The 20,718-nt window shown below is 46.5% G+C and overlaps 1 protein-coding gene across 1 annotated transcript in view; it reads left to right on the forward strand.

Annotated features, from left to right (window-relative positions):
- relt (RELT TNF receptor) overlaps positions 1–20,718 on the forward strand; it is a 90,224-nt gene that overhangs the window by 58,613 nt on the left and 10,893 nt on the right. Inside the window, exons 7-10 of the mRNA XM_078222344.1 lie at positions 6,335–6,421; positions 8,712–8,814; positions 17,946–18,164; positions 19,116–19,290. Of these exons, the coding sequence (XP_078078470.1) occupies positions 6,335–6,421; positions 8,712–8,814; positions 17,946–18,164; positions 19,116–19,290 (584 nt within the window). The remainder of the gene's footprint in view (positions 1–6,334; positions 6,422–8,711; positions 8,815–17,945; positions 18,165–19,115; positions 19,291–20,718) is intronic.

Below are 20,718 nucleotides of genomic sequence, written 5' to 3' on the forward strand. Positions count from 1 at the left end.
CACCGTCCTGAATCTTCTGCTGGTGTCTACCGTGAATTCTCCCATGGTGCCTCCAGCAAGTTCAATGGCAAGGTCGGGGGGTGGGGGGGAAGGGGTGGATTAGTCCCAGAACGGGAGGATTCTGCCCACAACTTTCATGGAGTAAACATTGCAAAGCATGGGGTCGCAAACAGTTTGAGAACTAAATTGACCCTAGTGTCAGGGGGATTAGCAGGGTAAATATGTGGAGTTATGGGAATGGGGCCTGGGTGGGATTGTGGTGGGTGCAGACTCGATGGGCTTCTTCTGCACTGTAGGGATTCGATGATTCTATAACAGAACTTTTCTTTTGCCACCCGGCTGCAGACTACTTTGAGAATCTTCTCAGCACATTAATTTGAAAATTTTTTTTTTTAGTCTGATCAAATCTGCAGAAGCTTCAGCATTGGTTAAGTCTGCAGAGGCAGCATCGAGTGCAGTATCACACATGCCAACCAGGGAATTCTTTCACTCAATCCCTGGTCTGTACAGATCTTGGACAGGGCGATGATTGCAATTAGTTGGGAAGGTGGGAAGGGGAAGGGGGCAGAGTGGAAGAGTGGAGGGGGGTTGATTGACGGTTAAGGAGAGGTTGACAAGTCGTACAATCTATACAGAGTGAATATTATTCGGGGTGGGGGGGGGGGTGGGGGGGCGTGGGGGGGGGGACACGTGGGTGGTATTGCATCCTGCGCCCTGGTTGACAAATTGGTCTTGTATCTGCTGACTTTAATACAGGCTGTTCTGCAGCAATAACTTGATGGGGGTCTGGGAACAGGCTGAACAAGCTGACAGTGGGGCTTCTGCCCCTCAGAGACAGGTAGTCCCACCCTCGAGGGCTACAGGCCAATCTTATTGGCTGACAGCTGAGTAGTCCCAGCAGCGCCAGAATGCATTTAGTGGCCATTGCTGAGACTACAAGGAGTCTCAAGAAAGAAGATCAGGAATGCTAGACTTGAAGCTAAGTTTGGTCGGGCATTTTCATTCGAAAAGGGATTTGAGACCCAAATGAGGGGGAGTGGGGGTGGGGGGTGGTGGTGAGGGTTTGAGAGGCCATTGGGGGAGAGGCACAAAGTGGGGTACCTCTTATTTCCTGCCCTTTACCCTGAGTTTGGAAAATGGTGGGATGGTATTTTCCTTTTGCCTTCTCCCACACACATTAATAAGGAGATAGAAAGATGCCCTAAAGTGGCCTTTACTTGGAACCTTGAGGGTCTGAATAGCCCTGAGGCCAGGCAGGCTGGCTGACACCTTGCCCACCCCCTGACAACTCGGAGGGTGAAGGCAGAGGCAGGTTTGCAACAAAACACACCGTGCCTTGGCATAGGGCCCTGACCAATGGGGGTGTCTCATGCCACGTACTGTCGGTGGGCACCAATCCGAACCTGAGAATTCTGCATTTGCTGATAGGCTCAAATGCGACATCAGACTCTGATTGGCCCAGCTTTAAGTTTTATTTATTAGTGTCACAAGTAGGCTTACATTAACACTGCAATGAAGTCACTGTGAAAATCCCCTAGTCGCCACACTCCGTCGCCTGTTCGGGTACACTGAGAGAGAATTTACCATGGCCAATGCACCTAACCTGCACGTCTTTCGGACTGTGGGAGGAAACCGGAGCACCCGGAGGAAACCCACGCAGACACGGGGAGAATGTGCAAACTCCGCACAGACGGTGACCCAAGCCGGGAATCAAACCCGGGTCCCTGGCGCTGTGAGGCAGCATTGCTAAACATTGTGCCACCGTGCCACCCATAGAGTCACCCTAGAGCAAGAAAACACTGGTCTGAATGTTGTTTGAGGTGACTGGGAGGTAGAGAGGCAGCAGAGGCAAAGATCCTGTGTTTTACTTAACTTTACATTGGCGACAAACACAGCCAGTAGGTTTCTTGACCTCGATCCAAGGCTGGGGGAGGGGTGGGGAAAGGGGGTGGGGGGGGGGGGGGGGGAGCTCAGACCAACCAAGCAACCAGAAATGGCGAGGCGAGGCGAGGCGAGGTGAGGTGTGAGGTGCAAAGGGGTCCGGATGAAAAAAGCCATGAGGTGGTGAGCGAGTCAGTTGGCATTCGGAGCAGCCGTCAGGCGGCGAGTGGAGCAGTGATGACTTGATCCACCCCCCCACCCCCAAGGGCTGAGGAGGTCAAAAACCAGCTCTTCCCGGGTTACAATGGAGCAAATAGAATTTGGAACCCCTGGGCTATTATGGCATTGCAGCCTCAGCTTAATGGGGAAGTATGGTGTGATGTCCTTGCCAAATACATTGACCTGAGGTCGCCTGAGTATGAAAGTGGTGTGAAACTGCAGGATCCAATGATAATGGAGTGCAACGTAGGAACATAGTCAACAAAGAATTTTGTTAACAGTCTGAGGCTGTCGTACGAAAAAGATTATTTCCTCTTCTGAAACAATTGGGAAATATTTCACTTTTAGGTTTGAGCCTGGGTGTATTTCAAAGCTATTCTTTGTTCAGAGAGGCAAGACGACAGTGTGTTTTAGATATGATGTGTACTGTTCACATGGTGAGTTGCTAATCTCAGGAGGTCTGGTGGTTATTCTGCTGGGTGAGTGACCCAGAGGTGAAATCCCACCAAGGTAAAATGTGGATTCAATAACATAGCTAAGTTATGGTCCGGCACCAGAAAAAGGATCATGAAAGGTGCCAGGCTGCTGTAAGAACCCAACTGTTTCACTCATACCCTTCAGAACCTGCCACCCTGGTCTGGTCAGTTCCACCCTACATAGTTGTTACATTGCCCTCAGGAAACTAGGGATGGGCAATAACTAGTGACTTGTCAGTTTTGCCTTAACCATAAGATCAAATAGAAAATGGAAGCCAAGAATTAGTCATGTCACTGAACCTCTCAGTGACGGACCATAGAGAACAGCATTAATACAGCCTCTAATCTACTATGGCACCAGCTCTGATCCTCAGCAGCAACCTTGAATGTGATCTATTTAGTGCCCATATATTTGGTGCTTTCTCTTCTGTCCTTGCCTTAAGGAACTGACTCTCACTGAGGTATGGTTCCATGGACACCAGTAACTTATTTTGCTACAAGGACTATTCTTCAGATGTGTACGTTGACTGTAAATGTTGATAGATGATTCCATGGTGAAGACAATGGACAAACTCTTATCAGAAAATGGCAGAGTGTTGGTTCTGGTGAGAAAAACGGTGTGTTTCTCTCCAGATCTTATGACGCTGTCAAGAAAACCGGGTGGGCGTGTTTCACGCTGTCATGTAGAGCGGCAGGGCCTTAACACACCGGGAGAGCCTGGCTGCACTGAGATTGGGGCACCACGTTTAAAGGCGTCCAATCACACCAAAAGATTACTCCCCCCCCCCCCCCCCCCCACCCCTTGTGATCACAGCCAGTATTCACCACCCCTACCCAAACAGTCATAGCACCAACCTGGCAGTGCCAAACTGTGGCAGGGGGCATTGCCAGGACACTGCCTGGCCATATCCCTCTTCCCTGGGGACTATACCCACTTTTTATGCTTGATCCCTATGACAGGTTCACGTCTGGGTGAGTTTGTTGTAAACCACGCTGACGTGATGTGATGTTGACGAGTTTCAAAGTACGCCTCAGGCTCAATATGTAACGGGGGTATCATAGAATCCCTACAGTACAGAAGGAGGCCATTCAGCCCATCGAGACTGCACCGACTACAATCCCACCCAGGCCCTATACCCGTAACCCCACATATCTACCATGCTAATCCCCCTGACACGAGGATCAAATTAGCATAGAACATAGAACATTACAGCGCAGTACAGGCCCTTCGGCCCTCGATGTTGCGCCGACCTGTGAAACCAATCTAAAGCCCATCTAACCTACACTATTCCAATATCATCCATATGATTATCCAATGACCATTTAAATGCCCTTAATGTTGGCGAGTCTACTACTGTTGCAGGCAGGGCATTCCACATCCTTACCACTCACTGAGTGAAGAACCTACCTCTGACATCTGTCCTATATCTATCACCCCTCAATTTAAAGCTATGTCCCCTCGTGCTAGCTATCACCATCCGAGGAAAAAGGCTCTCACTATCCACCCTATCTAATCCTCTGATCATCTTGTATGCCTCTATTAAGTCACCTCTTGACCTTCTCTCTGACAAAAACAACCTCAAGTCCCTCAGCCTTTCCTCATAAGGCCTTCCCACCATACCAGGCAACATCCTAGTAAATCTCCTCTGCACCCTTTCCAATGCTTCCACATCCTTCCTGTAATGCGGTGACCAGAACTGTACGCAATATTCCAAGTGCGGCCGCACCAGAGTTTTGTACAGCTGCAACATGACCTCCTGGCTCCGAAACTCAATCCCTCCACCAATAAAAGCTAACACACCATACGCCTTCTTAACAACCCTATCAACCTGGGTGCCAACTTTCAGGGATCTATGCACATAGACACCGAGATCTCTCTGTTCAGCCACACTACCAAGTATCTTACCGTTAGCCCAGTACTCTGTAATCCTGTTACTCCTTCCAAAGTGAATCACCTCACACTTTTCCGCATTGAACTCCATTTGCCACCTCTCAGCCCAACACTGCAGCTTATCTATGTCCCTCTGTAACCTGCAACAACCTTCCGCACTGTCCACAACTCCACCGACCTTAGTGTCATCCGCAAATTTACTAACCCATCCTTCTACGCCCTCATCCAGGTCATTTATAAAAATGACAAACAGCAGGGGCCCCAAAACAGATCCTTGCGGTACACCACTAGTAACTGAACTCCAGGATGAACATTTCCCATCAACCACCACCTTCTGCCTTCTTACAGCTAGCCAATTCCTGATCCAAACCGCTAAATCACCCTCAATCCCATGCCTCTGTATCTTCTGCAATAGCATGGCCAATCAACTTAACCCGCACACCTTTAGATGGAGGTGTTCTTTAATAACATGTTAACACATTCAAACATATTGAAATCAAAATGTATTGACTTATTGCTTCCGACAATTCCCTGAATGAGGGGTCCTCGCCAATCACTATGCGTCCATCAAATATTTTAACAATGGATTGCTATTGACAAGTGCACACGCTCTCCACTTTGCAATAGTCACAGGAGATGTCTTATTTAAGAAAGGACATACGTTAATATAGCGTCTTTCACGACCGCAGACTTTACAACCCGTAAAGTAGCTTTGTTTTCAAATTTGTATTAGCTGTTGTCAGGCTTTGAAAACAGGTCCAGAAACACAAGGAATGACAATGCTGCTGAAATGATGTGGAGATGCTGACATCAGACTGGGGTGGGCTCAGTAAGAAGTCTCACAGCACCAGGTAAAAGTCCAACTGGTTTATTTGGAATCACTCACCTGCTGAAGGAGTGGCGCTCCGAAAGCTCGTGATTCCAAATAAACCTACTGGACTTTAACCTGGTGTTGTGAGACTTAATTCTGTTGAACACCACAGGTGAAGTGAAATTCTTTGTAAATGGGTCCTGGGGTCTGTCATGAGCATAGAATCCCTACAGTGCAGAAGGAGGCCATTCAACCCATCAGGTTTGCATTGACTCTCTGACGAGTATCTTATCCAGGCCCTCTCCCCCGCCCTATCCCCCCAACCCCACATATTTATTCCACTAATCCCTCTAACCTAGACACCTTTGGATACTAAGGGGCAATTTAGCAAGGCCAATTCGCCTAACCCGCACATCTTTGGAGTGTGGGAGGAAACCGGAGCACCCGGAGGAAACCCACGCAGACATGGGGAGAACATGTCCAAAGATGTGCGGGTTAGGTTGATTGGCCAGGTTAAGAATTGTCCCTTAAAGTCCTGGGATGCGTAGGTTAGAGGGATTAGCGGGTAAAATATGTGGGGGTAGGGCCTGGGTGGAATTGTGGTCGGTGCAGACTCAATGGGCCGAATGGCCTCCTTCTGCACTGTAGGGATTCTATGTTTCTATGTAACATGCTGACTCTGCACAGACAGTGACCCAAGGCCGGAATTGAACCCAGGTCTCTGGCACTGTGAGGCAGCAGTGCTAACCACTGTGCCACCGTGCTGCCCCATCATTGCTCTCTCCACCTTCCCAGCCGCGGGAAAGTATGAATGAGTATTTCACCTTGAGAAAGTAAAATGTTAGGAGGGATGAATCTGTGATTTTCGGGCTCCCACCACACTCTTAAGATATTGTATTGGGAAATCACAGGCATGTAACTATAGTTACCTGATGCAGCGCATCTGAGAATCATCCCTAGGAAGTCAGACAATTAGAAAGACCCTACAGGTTCGCTGCTGCTAAAAGCAGTTCAATTCTGCAGCAAATCTCTTCATTTTCTTCCTCTCTTTTACAGCTGCTATTAATGAAGATGCCTTCAAACCAGACGAATCCAATGAAGACACCATCGGTGTCCTGGTACGGCTGATCACAGAGAAGAAAGGTAGGCATGCAATTCTTTCATTCTTATCAATTCTAGGTACCATGGTAGGCACATGACATTTCTGAAGTATTAATGCAAGAAATCTGGGTTGGTTATTCTAAACTGCTCTGCTATTCAGTCAGGTCACTGCTGATCTTCTATGTTAATTCTACCTCACCAAAGCTTGGGATGTCCGACAGCTAAAGGAAAGCAAGGACTTTTGGATCCAGGAAGTAAATGCCTTTCTACAAACCTACTGGATGCAGCATTATTGCCTTGCCAAGGCCTGAAATCGGATTGGGAGGATTGCAGTGCTATCTCTTTCTCTTTTCTCCCGACCTCTTTTATCTCCTCCAATCCCAAAACCCTCCAAAATATCTGCACTCCTCTAATTCTGGCCAAAATTGTGCCTTTCCAATCATAATTGCACCACCATTGGTGGCTGTGCGTTCAGTTTCCTAGGCCCAAGCTCTGGAATTCCCTCCTTACACCTCTCTACCTCACTTTCCTCCTTTGAGACACTTGGTAAAACCCATCTCTTTGACCAGGTTTTTGGTCATCTGACCTACCATCTCTTTATGTGGCTGGTTATTATATTTTGCTCTGTAATGCTCTGGTGAAACTCCTTGGGACGTTTCATTATGTTAGAGCCACTGCATAAATACAAGTTGTTGTTATCTATTTTTCCGTGTGCTATCCTGGAGCCCAGTGCTCAGGGAAAGAGGAAAATGACACCGTTTCTCTGACAACTTTTAAATGTCACACACCAGCAGCTTGCCCATTCCCCAGGGAGACGGCCTTGCTGGAGACGGCCTTGCTGGAGACGGCCTCTCAGTAGCTGGAGGGAAGACCATTGGACCAGAGACTCCATGCCCCACTGACATGGGTCCAAGGAAGGAATGGCTGACCCAAGGTCGTGCGATTATCACCCTGCCCCCTGCCACCAAGCTGGCTTGCCCTTTCATATTGGCCTTCATGGCCTTCCTCACGCTGCATAATTAATGTAATTTTGTGCCGAGGACACCTCCATTTTGAAGCACTCTTAAGATCTCGGAGATTTTCACAGTAACTTCATTGCAGTGTTAATATAAGCCTACTTCTGACACTAATGAATAAATAAACTTAAAACTACCCATCCGAGCTGTGCCTTTCTCTCCTGTGGGGACACTGAAGTTCCAGGGTGACCAGCCCTGAGATTGGACGGCGAGCGTGGAGGCACCCGATTAGGAGACCGCCTTTAGAAGAATAGCTCCTTCGGTCAGGCTTCCAGCAAGTGCAAGATCAGGGCCGCAGTTTAGTCACAATGTCAGGATCCTAAAGGCGATAGTAAAATGTAGTTCTGACTCTGACAGCCACCTGGGTGCTGATTCTCACAGAGTAAAGGACATGGGTGAGAGGAGATGAAAAAGTTGCCTGTTTATCCAGTAAATAAAGATGTGTAACCTGTGTAGGAAGAATTTCCATCAGTTGTGTGTGGTAACATCTTTGATGTGTGTGTGAATATTACACCTGTTCAGTATCACAAACTGTTTCTAAAAGAATGTTTTTGAGATACAGGACAAAGGAAATTTTCAGATCGCCTTTCATGGGGGTAAATTCGACAGACCATTAAAAGATCCATTGGCCTCATAGGAACATAGGAGCATAGGAATTACCTAAAGAGCTGGCACAGCGCTGCAGTACCTCTTCTGGCCACGGCAGAGCTGCGCCTGGAGTTGGCCAGCATTTGTAGGACAAATATCATAGGAACATAGGAATTAGGAGCAAGAGTAGCCAAATCAGCTCTTCGAGCCCGCTCCACCATTCTATTCGATCATGGCTGATCTCCAACTCATCCTAACTCCACTTCCCTGCCTTTTCCCCATCGCCCTTTATCCTGCTTTTGATCAAATATTTATCTGTCTCTTTCTTGAATCGGGTGGGAATTTCCAGTCTTGGAGTGGACGCAACTGGAAAATCCCATCTGTGATATTGCAGCCAGAGGAAGATCCGTCTTAAATTGTAGAATTGAACTCCCAATAGTACTGGGTGTAGATTGGTTTTGTCAATTGTGTACGAGAACTTAAAGCCCAAACTGGTTCCCGATTAATTTGTGAAATGTCAACTTCCAACAATTGTGGTCGCGTTTCCATTCATTTTGGTCAGTGATTTTTAAATGCAGCGTAAAATAGTGCAGCAGATCTCTTCCTGTTGTGGATCTAACCATCCGGCTTTGTAGTTTAGAAGTAACACATTGGAGGTCTTCTTCCATAGTCAATGTATGAAGACACTTCATATGCAAACCAGTGTTACGTTCTCTCCTTTGCCACAGAAAATGCTGCAGCCTTGGATGAGATGTTAAAGGAGCATGAGCAGAAGGAAGGGATCACCAAGAAGAACATGGCAGAAATCAACAGCAAGAATGTGGCAGAAAGGTAAGTTCCCTTTCACACACGTTCGCTCAAATCGAGGGTCGCGGCCTGATTTTAACCTCAACCACCTTGGGATCTGGAGACACTGAGTGGGATGCCCATTCTGTGCCCCATTTGATTTTACTCTGTCGAAATCAGCGATGGGTGATAATTATGCATTTACAATGGGTGTCTGACCTGAACCCACCCCATTCCTATCAGGTGGACCAGATTAAAATGGGGGCTGTTGAATTTTATAGCACAGCAAAAGACCATTCACCCCATCACCTAAATACAAGCTGTCGGCGTGAGCTATCCACTTCATCCCAATTGCCACGCCCTTCTTTCCTACCCCTTTAAACTATTTTTCTAATATTCATCCATTTCCTGTCAAATGGCTACTATGGACTTTGCTTCCACTATTATTATACAAAAGTCTGAGGACATGTACCAACTGCTGCCATCAGACTTTTGAATGGACCTACCTCGCATTAAGTTGATCTTTCTCCATACCCTAGCTGTGACTGTAACACTACATTCTGCACTCTCTCCTTTCCTTCCCTATGAACAGTATGCTTTGTCTGTGTAGCACGCAAGAAACAATACTTTTCACTGTATGTTTATACATGTGACAATAATAAATCAAATCAAATCTGATGAGACATTCCGAGACGGATTCTCTCCTCTCCACCCTCCCCCCACTGTGGGATTCACTCCTCTTGTCCAAACAAACTTCTGCTTCAAACAAATTCTTTCTTTTGTTCTTTCGGTAAGTCTGCAAGTCATCGAGAACTGTGTTTTGGAGTAACAATGGGCCGGAATTCTCCAGTCTCGCACGACCTACTGCTGCTGCCAGTGAGAATGGAGAACCTTGTGCTCAGCCAGAACTCCATTCACTGCAGCGGGACCGGAGAATCCCAGCTGCGGGCGAGATCGGAGAATTCCTGCCATAGAACTTCATTGGGATTGCCCCACTTATGTCGTCGTTCCAAATCAGTCCGAGATTATTTCTGTGGTTGCGTGTGCTTTGGTCCTATTGTGGATTAACACAATGTCTGTTTGCCTCTGGGTTCAAATCCAGCCCAGTCTGATGGGATGAAGGTCGCATCATTCTGCTGCCTGATACACATTCTCTCTTCCACCTTCTTCCGTCGGGAAAAAGATACAAAAGTCTGAGGAGAAGAACCAACCGACTCAAGGACAGCTTCTTCCCTGCCGCCATCAGACTTTTGAATCATTTGATTTAATTTAATTTGATTTGATTTATTATTGTCACATGTATTAACATACAGTGAAAAGTATTGTTTCTTGCGCGCTATACAGACAAAACATACCGTTCATAGAGAAGGAAACGAAAGAGTGCAAAATGTAGTGTTAGTCATAGGGTGTAGAGAAAGATCAACTGAATGTGAGGTAGATCCATTCAAAAGTCTGACGGCAGCAGAGAAGAAGCTGTTCTTGAGTCAGTTGGTACGTGACCTCAAACTTTTGTATCTTTTTCCAGTGGGAAGAAGGTGGAAGAGAGAATGTTCGGTGCCTACCTCATATTAAGTTGATCTTTCTCTACACCCCAGCTGTGACTGTAACACTACATTCTGCACTCTCTCCTTTCCTTCTCTATGTACGGTATGCTTTGTCTGTATAGCGCACAAGAAACAATACTTTTCATTGTATGTTAATACATGTGACAATAATAAATCAAATCAAAAGTGAGTTGATGAGCAGAAACCTATAACAAAACGACCCCGAGAGACCTGAAGGATGGCTCATCTGAGAACATGTGATGTCAATGCATTCAGGAATGTTCTTGGGATGAGGGCTCCTCAAGAGAGGAATTCCAGTCTTTCAACTACTTATTCCCAAAACCATCACTGGGTTCTCTATGCATAGGTTTACAATCTTACCGTGAATAACACTGTGAGCAATTTTGGGCCCCACACCTCAGGAAGGACATACTGGCACTGGAGCGGGTCCAGCGGAGATTCACACGGATGATCCCAGGAATGGTAGGCCTGACATACAATGAACGTCTGAGGATCGTGGGATTATATTCATTGGAGTTTCGGAGGTTGAGGGGAGATCTGATAGAAACTTACAAGATAATGAACGGCTTAGATAGGATGGACGTAGGGAAGTTGTTTCCATTAACAGGAGAGACTAGGACGCGGGGGCACAGCCTTAGAATAAAAGGGAGTCACTTTAGAACAGAGATGAGGAGAAATTTCTTCAGCCAGAGAGTGGTGGGTCTGTGGAATTCATTGCTACAGAGGGCTGTGGAGGCCGAGACGTTGAGCGTCTTCAAGACAGAAATTGATAAATTCTTGATTTCTCGAGGAATTAAGGGCTATGGGGAGAGAGCGGGTAAATGGAGTTGAAATCAACCATGATTGAATGGTGGAGTGGACTCAATGGGCCGAATGGCCTTACTTCCGCTCCTATGTCTTATGGTCTTATGGTCTTAACACAGTGGAAATCGTACCATCTTTCTGCAGAGTGTCTTATACCAGACCCAGTTGTGCTTGCTGAATTTAAAGTTTATTTATTAGTGTCACGAGTAAGCTTGCATTAACACTGCAATGAAGTTGCGGCACCGGGTGGCACGGTGGCATAGTGGTTAGCACTGCTGCCTCACAACTCCAGGGACCTGGGTTCAATCCCCGGCTTGGGTCACTGTCTGTGCGGAGTCTGCACGTTCTCCCCATGTCTGCACGGGTTTCCTCCGGGTGCTCCAGTTCCTCCCACAGTCCGAAAGACGTGTTAGTTAGGTGCATTGGCCATGCTAAATTCTCTCTCAGTGTACCTGAACAGGCACCAGAGTGTGGTGGCTCAGGGATTTTCACAGTAACTTATTTGCAGTGTTAATGTAAGCCTACTTGTGACTAATAAATAAACTTTAAAACCTTTAAAATGGCGGCCTCAAATTGGACCAATTTTTTGATTTGTCGCCATTAATAACCATCGCCTGAGCACAGTTTATTTTTGTGATACCAAAACAGAAAATGCTGGAAAATCCCAGCTCTGACAAAGGGCCATCCAGACTCGAAACGTTGGCTCCATTTTCTCTCCACAGATGCTGTAAGACCTGGCCGAGATTTTCCAGAATTTTCTGTTTTTGTTTCCGATTCCAGCATCCACAGTGTTTTGCTTTTGCACAAGCTCTAGTGCACCGACATCAACTAATGCGAAAGATGCTGCTGTACTCCCCAGAATGCGAATTGAAATCTCTTTTATTGGAAGGGATCAGTGTCGTCCCTCAACACTGATGTGTGTAAGCTCCATGCCCTGTGTTGCCGTGGTGATTCTGCTGCTTGACAAGCTGTTCTGCAAAACATCAGATGGAAATGGAAAAGAAACCACTCTTCTCAAGTTCCCTGTTATGGAAGATCCTTCACATAATATCCGATGGCCCGACTGCCTCACTGAACTGCGCAGTTAGGGGAGATTTGCCCTCGGTCTGCATTACCCAGGGACAGAAGCGTCTAGGCGGAGTCCATTTGGGGCCTCCGACTGTGATTAAATGTACTCCTGGAGGTTTCATCACACGACTTTCCCCTAGTATCCAGCCATTGGTCGGTCAACACATCCATCCATGTGACGCTCTGCATCCCTACGCCAAAAGGCAAACGCAACGACTGTTACCCGAATGGATGACGTTTGACTGTCCGCCAAACAGCCTTTTGCTCCCATTTTCAACATTTTTATACCTGGTTCAAAGAAATTTTCAACGTAAATGACAAAAACAAACCCCCAATCTTGTCCCGATGTTTTTTCTCCAGGCTCGCACACTCCTGGAGATTGATCTTCGATTCCTGGAGACTCCAGGCCAATCCTGGAGGGTTGGCGACCATACTTACTTTACAGAGGCGGATCAATTTGGGTTTGTGGTATTTGTTGCGCTCTACTGATCTCAGAACGTTTTCACCCGTTGTGTTTGGGTTAACAGAAGCAATCAAGAGCATTTCCAGCAAAATAAACATTGTAGCCGACAAACCCTTTGTTAGTCATATAAGTGAACAGACTCTGACCATAGAATCCCTACAGTACAGAAGGAGGCCATTCGGCCCATTGAGTCTGTACCGACCACAGTCCCACCAGGCCCTATTCCTGTAACCCCACACGTTTACTCTGCTAATCCCCTGACACTAGGGGCAATTTAGCATGGCCAATTAACCTAACCTGCACATCTTTGGACTGTGGGAGGAAATCGGAGCACCCGGAGGAAACCCACGCAGACACGGGGAGAACGCGCAAACACCACACAGACAGTGACCCAAGGCTGGAATTGAACCCGAGACCCTGGCGCTGAGAGGCAGCAGTGCGAACCACTGTGCCACCATGTTCGAACAAAATGAACCGTTGTAAATAAAACCTCAGTGCCTATCTCAAAATAATGGAAAGAGAAATGTCCTCCAAGTACCTCAAGTCTTTGTCTAAATAATCATAAGGCTCAGATGCCTTGATAAACTAAACTAAACCTATCTAGGATCTCTTCCTTCCCTGAGAAGCAGCATTTATAATAAAGTGATTTTCCTTTCTATTTAGAAACATTGGAACAGGAGTAGGCCATTCAACCCCTCAAGCTCACTTCGCCATTCAATAAAATCATGGCTGATCTGTGGCCTAACTCTTACGCTGCCCACTTTTGAGCTCAGAATTTCCCAGAGTTTCAAATCCTGCTCTTTTTAAATCCAAGGTGTAAATGGAGTATAGGGTTTGGATGTCAAATGATCATTGGGACAGTCGGAGGTTGCTATGAATGCACTAGCAGTGCTACTGTTTAAAACTTAAATCGCAGAAGGGAAAGCTGCATTTTCACCTCTAAGTGACCCCTCAATCACTTTGCAAGAAGTGAGGACCCTCGCTGGCTAGTTGGGCATCTGTAAAACTATGATGCCCTTGACCCTTCCCCGCTCCCCAGTTCCTTTCCCCGGCACACGCCCTGCATGTGAGCTGAGTAATTCCATCCTGTCACACACTCAGTGGGAAGCCTGAAGAGTCAATGTAAACAGACAAGAAAACATCTGTTAGGCAACGTTGGAACTTTAGCTCAATCTGACAGAATGACGGTGAGCTGGCCAGCTCCCTCCATCAGCTCACGTAAATTTGCGACATCTTACAAACAGCCCAGCGATGAGGGACTCGTTAACTTTTCCTTCATGGATTGGTTCATTCTTTTTCTCTTTAACGCCAACGTGCCTATTTTCTGAAGGAATATCTTCGAGCGGGATCTTGACCCAGGATGTCAGCAGCAGTATTTTTAGCGCCATTAATCATTGGACACGTCACCAATCGCCCACCACAAGCATGGTGCCTGAAAACTAGATGGATGGCTTCCTGTCCAAGTGTCACAAGTGACCTTGGTGCTGGGTGCAGGCGTGTGGGTTACTTGAACAGAATGGAAATTTGTACCAAGTGGCTGTCAGTAATTCCCTTGTATAGATTACTAGATGCACACGCACTTAGGTGGAGCAGTCAGAATATGCAACACTAATAGATCTCATTTCCGTTCATTGCGATTAGTTACTGAGCCTTTCTAAATAATACAATGAAGGACTTTGTGTGTATCGCAGCAAGTGGTGCACTAAACTCAGTGTCCTATTCATTTAAAGCCCTCAGTGGTTGGATCACCAGCTGCTGATATCCTTTATAACAGCATGTTGTTCACCGTCTAGTTGCTTAGAATTGGCACAGTGGTCAGCACGCCTGCCTCACAGCGGCAGGGACTTGGGTCCAATTCTGGCCTTGGGTGGCTGTCTGTGTGGAGTCTGAACGTTCTCCCCGTGTCTGCGTGGGTTTCCTCCGGGTGCTCCGGTTTCCTCCCACAGTCTGAAAGACGTGCTGGTTAGGTTGATTGGCCGTGCTAAATTGCCCCTTGGTGTCAGGGAGACTAGCAGGGTAAATACGTGGGGTTATGGGGATAGGGTCTAGATGGGATTGTTGTTGGTGCAGACTCAATGGGCTGATTGGCCTCCTTCTGTACTGTAGGGATTCTATAATTCCTACCCATTCTGAAAGTTGACTTCAAAATCAAAACAAAATGGATAGGCAGTTGATTTTAGGAAGCCTTTTAACTCCTGGCCCAATGATGCCTTCAGCACTCATTGCTTTATCAACATTGAAAAAAAATAGAACATAGAACAGTACAGCACAGAACAGGCCCTTCGGCCCTCGATGTTGTGGGCCGAAGGGCCGATGAATGACCTAGGATCAGTCCAAAGATGTGCTGGTTAAGTGGATTGGCCATGCTAAATAGCCCCTTAGAGCCAGGGGGAGTAGCAGGGTAAATACGTGAGGTTACTTGGAAAGGACCTGGGCGGGATTGTTTTCGGTCCAGGCTCTATGGGCCGAATGGCCTCCTTCTACATTGTGGGGATTCTACGGATTCAATTCTATGACCCTATCCTGCTTACCGCACTCATATCAAGTTATTTTCCTATTTACTTTAGTAGAAGCTTGTTATCATTTAGTCATTTCCTGGCTACGTAAAGCAAAGCAAATGTTTCTCATGTTTCTTTGTGACTATTCCATTTTAAAGTGGCTCTAGCTGGTGACGTGTCCTCCTTATTTATTTAGTGAAATCTTTGACTGATGCTGCCTCAGTGGTCTGCAGGTTACTGTCCTGTTCCTGGCTGGTCCTTTTATACTGAGTCACTGAAACAAATAATGCCATGTCTTTTCACCATTCAAACCTCAGCAACTTGCCTTATTCATAGTTTCACTCACGTCCGTCGTATTTTTTCGATAGCCACCCCTTTTTGATCATTGACTGTCCAGAATACGGAAATACTCATTCACTGGAAAATTAATTTGGTTCATTATTGATTTGATAACCTGGGCTACCCGTTCTACATCTGGGAAATGAAGGGAAGAATGTTTAAAACAAGATTTAAGAAATAAGATAAGGAATATGTTTTTATGGAATAATAAACTGGAATATTCACCCTGTTGGACCGAATGAAATAGTTCTGAAAATCAGACCACAAAAATATTTCAGTGAAGTAATTTATTAGAAGCATTTCTTACATCCAACAGATTTCGTTCAGCAATTCATTCCTTCACGCGCTTTTCACACAATTGTTTTAATTAGCAATTTTGATCCCACAGTCATGAATCACCAAGGGCAGGATTTTACCGTCATTCCCGCTGGCGGGATGTTCTGGTCCCACCGATGGCAACTCCCCCAACCTGCCCCCCTGCCCCGCCGTGGGATCCCCGGCAGCAGAGGGTGCAAACATTGGGAAACCCATTGGCAGCGGCGGGACTGAAAGATCCCACTGCTGGCCAATGGCGGGTCACCTCTGCCACTGCGAAACACGGCACGGCGAGGGGAGGGGAAAATCGTACCCAAAGAGCTAAATTCCCACAAATTAAACTCCAGCATTATTTGACAAAAAAAATACTTTCACGATGAATTGACTTTCCCTTGCTTTACTTTGTTTTACTCTAGTTTAATTAGATTTACAATTTCTGCTATATAGAAACTAGAAGCAGGAGGAGGCTATTCGGCCCTTCGAGCTTGCTCCACCATTCATGACTTATCATCAAATTCAATATTCTGATCACGTCTCTCCCGCACCCACCCCCCCATATTCCTTAAACCCTTTAGCCCCAAGAGGGCGGCACAGTGGCGCAGTGGTTAGCACTGCTCTCTTACAGTACCAGGGACCAGGGTTCGATTCCTGGCTTGGGTCACTGTCTGTGTGGAGTTTGCACGTTCTCCCTGTGTCTACGTGGGTTTCCTCCGGGTGCTCCGGTTTCCTCTCGCAGTCCGAAAGATGTGCTAATTAGGTGCATTGGCCGTGCTAAATTCTCCCTCAGTGTACCCGAACAGGCGCCGGAGTGTGGCAACTAGGGGATTTTCACAGTAACTTCATCGCAGTGTTAATGTGAGCCTATTTGTGATCAATAAATAAACTTTTAACTTTAAAACTTTAGCTATAATAGAAACACAGACAGTTTCTACTAATCATTCTCCACATTCTGAGTGTCACTCTCAAAATATTTTCAGGATCAAAGTCTACCGGGTGGGATTCATGGCCTCCCCTGCAGTGTGTTTCTTGGCGGTGGAAGGCAGCCTGCAAATGGCCGCCGGAATCTTACACTCCTGCCGTTGTCAATGGGGTTTCCCATTGAATCCACCCCGCGGGGCGGGGGGGGGTTGGTGGTGGTGCACCGTTGGCGGGACCGGAAGATCCCACCAGTGAGAATGGCGGTGAAGTCCCTCCCTACATCTACATATATTCCCTCAATGTTCGTTTACACCCTGAATATTTTATCATCAGTGTGAAAAGAAACGTTCTCATTCTCTACAGTGCGTTGCTCTCTGCACTTTCACCGTTTGTTGGAACAGTAAGGGCGCCATCTTACCGGCCGATCAAGCCACGTTCCCGCTGCAGCGAGGTCGGAGAATTTGGCGGCCAGCCGAATCTCCGTTCACTGCAGCTGGATGGGAAAATCCCGCCGGCGTGAACGGTGATATGATTCTGGCCGAAGTGTTTTATGATTGATCACGTTAGATGCGCTTCCTTCTTGAGTCAAAGTAAAGAGAATCTTTGATGACCTATCAACTTTTAGTCAGTACAGTTTCCCTGGCTCTGTGCCCCTCCTATTGTTTTCCCTCACCAAATGATAATGCGTCATGTAAATATGAGGAAAAATGTGAAAGGAAGTTGCGGATTTATGATGTAGGTTTGTTGCATTCTTCCTTGGAATGTATAGATAAGGTTGGTTAAAACAAATCTGAGTTACAGTGCCAGTGGGAACCCAGAGTAGTCAGGACCAAGGAAACTCCTACAAGGAGGCCAAAGCAACCAACCCCACCCCACCGCCCCTCTTGATGAATATGGTTAAATGTCAACTGCCCTATAACAAACCTTGTTCCAAGCTACCATCCCAACAAGTTCGGTTGAGATTGGTCAAAGGGTCTCGGAGTAGTTAGCCTATATCTATGTATATATAATGTATATGAGTTGGAATATAATAAAATTGATGTTCAGTTGCACAATGGTCGTATCAATGTCAAGTTCTATTCAAGAAGCCTCTTCCCCTCAGCAAGATCCCTGTCTACATTTCCCTCATGCTCGGAACCAAGGCTATTGGAATTTACTTTACTGATGATGCTAATAGATTTCTCCTCTCCCTCACCTTGTCTACAGGTTTGGTCCATTGTTAACCATTCCCAAGCTATGCAAACACCATCATGTCCACACCGTGCAGACCTCAGCGACCCTGCTAGGATCCAGCTGTACGCGATGCAGTCAGAAGAAGTGGCCGGAGCTTCTGCTGAATCCGAGCGCCCGGAACTCCACGAAAGCTGTGAAAGCGGGAACACGGAATAGTCGGAATAGTGAGATCACCATCTTATCCATCGGCAGGTAAAGAGCTGCAGCGAGCACTGTTCCAGAGAATATCCATGAATTCTTCACCGCATGACTGTTATTCACATTTAGCCACAGTAGAGATTCAATTCATCCAATAAATGTTCACCATGTTGATTTCAATTTTACATCACATTTTGCAGCCAAACTGGCCCGTGCTCCGCACAAGTTTCAAACAATCATAGAATCCCTGTAGTGCAGAACGAGATTATTCGGCCAATCGAGCCTGCACTGACAACAATCCCACCCAGGCCCTATCCCCGTAACCCCAAGTATTTACCCTAGCTAATCACCCTGACACGAAGGGGAAATTTATCAAGGCCCAATCCACCTAACCCGCACAGCAGGGTCACCGCTCCTGCTGCTGCTAGCAGTCCATCGATGTACTGACCACTCTCTGAGCCAGGACTTCCCCCTGGATGGGGGTGGGAGGGATGGGCAGAGGGGCCAAGGTGCCCTGTATAGTTCAGCCCATGTCTCTCAGAGTGTGAGTGACAGGATGGAGTCCATTTGTCCTATAACCGAGGGCAGCATTTACTTTCCAAACTCCTTTGTCCCAAGCGTTCCACTTTGGACTAATTACATTAAATCATCATCAGGAACCCCCTCATTCCTGAGGACAATACATTAAATGCCAGAATTATGCTGACTGGACACACTGGGTTTTTTTGTCCCCTAGAAGGTAATAAGACCTTTCAGCTACTGATTGGAATTAGGTCATTTTCTGTTTACAGGAAATTTTATTTATATATTTTCAGTAAAACAAGCTTGGAAGATTTTTTTTGCGTGGTATATAAATCGTAACAGTGCATTTGTCTAGATCATTTGAAGTTCTGACGAATAGAATCATAATTAAATAACATGAATTCTAAGTGGTACTTCTGAAATCAGTTCATGATTCAAGAGAAGAGTTTCCAAGTCCTCAATCTTTTTTTAAAATTGTTCCAGGTTTCGAGTTGCTCAAATTCCTGAACAGAAACAGAATTTAATTGATGAGATCATTCTGCCTGCGTCAAAGGACACTGATTCAATGGAAACTACCTGCGATGAACAGGTGGATTGTAAATCCCTACTGGGCAGTGTCTCAATAAAATGCCCAAAATACTCAGCCAGTCAGCAGGAGGTAAGAAGAGAGATGCACCGGCGTGTTTGATGTCCGCAGACGCACTGAATGTACAACCCCATCATGTCCAGGTCCATTTCTGTCATTTCAATTCTCGGCTTAGTACACTCTTCACCCACTTGTTCTTTGAGGGATCTTCTTGCTCCGTTCGTTGTCAAGGTAACCACCTTGCCGAGCTGGCAAAGTGGATACAAAACTGCCTCGGTCAAAGAAGTCAGAGGGTAGCAGTGGAAGGGTGCATTTCTGAATGGAGGGCTGTGACAAGTGGTGTTCCTCAGGGATCAGTGCTGGAACCCTTGCTGTTTGTAATATATATAAATGATTTGGAGGAAAATGTAACTGGTTTGATTAGTAAGTTTGCGGACGACACAATGGTTGGTGGATTGCGGATAGCGATGAGGACCATCAGAGGATACAGCAGGATACAGATCAGTTGGAGACCTGGGTGGAGAGATGGCAGATGGAGTTTAATCCAGACAAATGTGAGGTAATGCATTTTGGAAGGTCTAATACAGATAGGAAATATACAGTAAATGGCAGAACGTTTAAGAGTATTGATAGGCAAAGGGATCTGGGTGTACAGGTACACAAGTCACTGAAAGTGGCAATGCAGCTGGAGAAGGTAGTCAAGAAGGCATACGGCATGCTTACCTTCATCGGCCGGGGTACTGAATTTAAAAATTGGCAAGTCATGTTGACGCTTTATAGAACCTTAGGGAGGCCGCACTTGGAATATAGTGTTCAATTCTGGTCGCCACACTACCAGGAGGATGTGGAGGCTTTGGAGAGAATACAGAAAAGATTTACCAGGATGTTGCCTGGTATGGAGGGCATTAGCTATGAGGAGACGTTGGAGAAACTTGGTTTGTTCTCACTGGAGCGACGGAGGTTGAGGGGAGACCTGATAGAAGTCTACAAGATTATGAGAGGCATGGACAGAGTGGATAATCAGAAGCTTTTTCCCAGGATGGAAGAGTCAATTATTAGGGGGCATAGGTTTAAGGTGCGAGGGGCAAGGTTTAAAAGAGATGTACGAGGCAGATCTTTTACACAGAGGGTTGTGGGTGCCTGGAACCCGTTGCCGGGGGAGGTAGTGGAAGCGACTTTTAAGGGCCATCTTGACAAGTACATGAATGAGATGGGAATAGAGGGATATGGTCCCCGGAAGGGTAGGGGGTTTTAATTAAGTCGGGCAGCATGGTCAGTGCAGGCTTGGAGGGCCGAAGGGCCTGTTCCTGTGCTGTAATGTTCTTTGTTCTTTGTTGTCCATCAGTTGTAAATAGACAAAGAGAAGGAATAGGGATGTAGGAGCAGGGGCGAACCACAGCCCCTCATGGGGGTGGTGATTTAACTGGTGGTGATGTCGGTGGACTAGTAATCCAGAGGCCAGCTAATGATCTGGGGCACATGTGTTCAAATCCCATCCTA

Source organism: Mustelus asterias, chromosome 10 (assembly GCF_964213995.1).
Source record: "Mustelus asterias chromosome 10, sMusAst1.hap1.1, whole genome shotgun sequence".
NCBI lineage: Eukaryota > Metazoa > Chordata > Chondrichthyes > Carcharhiniformes > Triakidae > Mustelus > Mustelus asterias.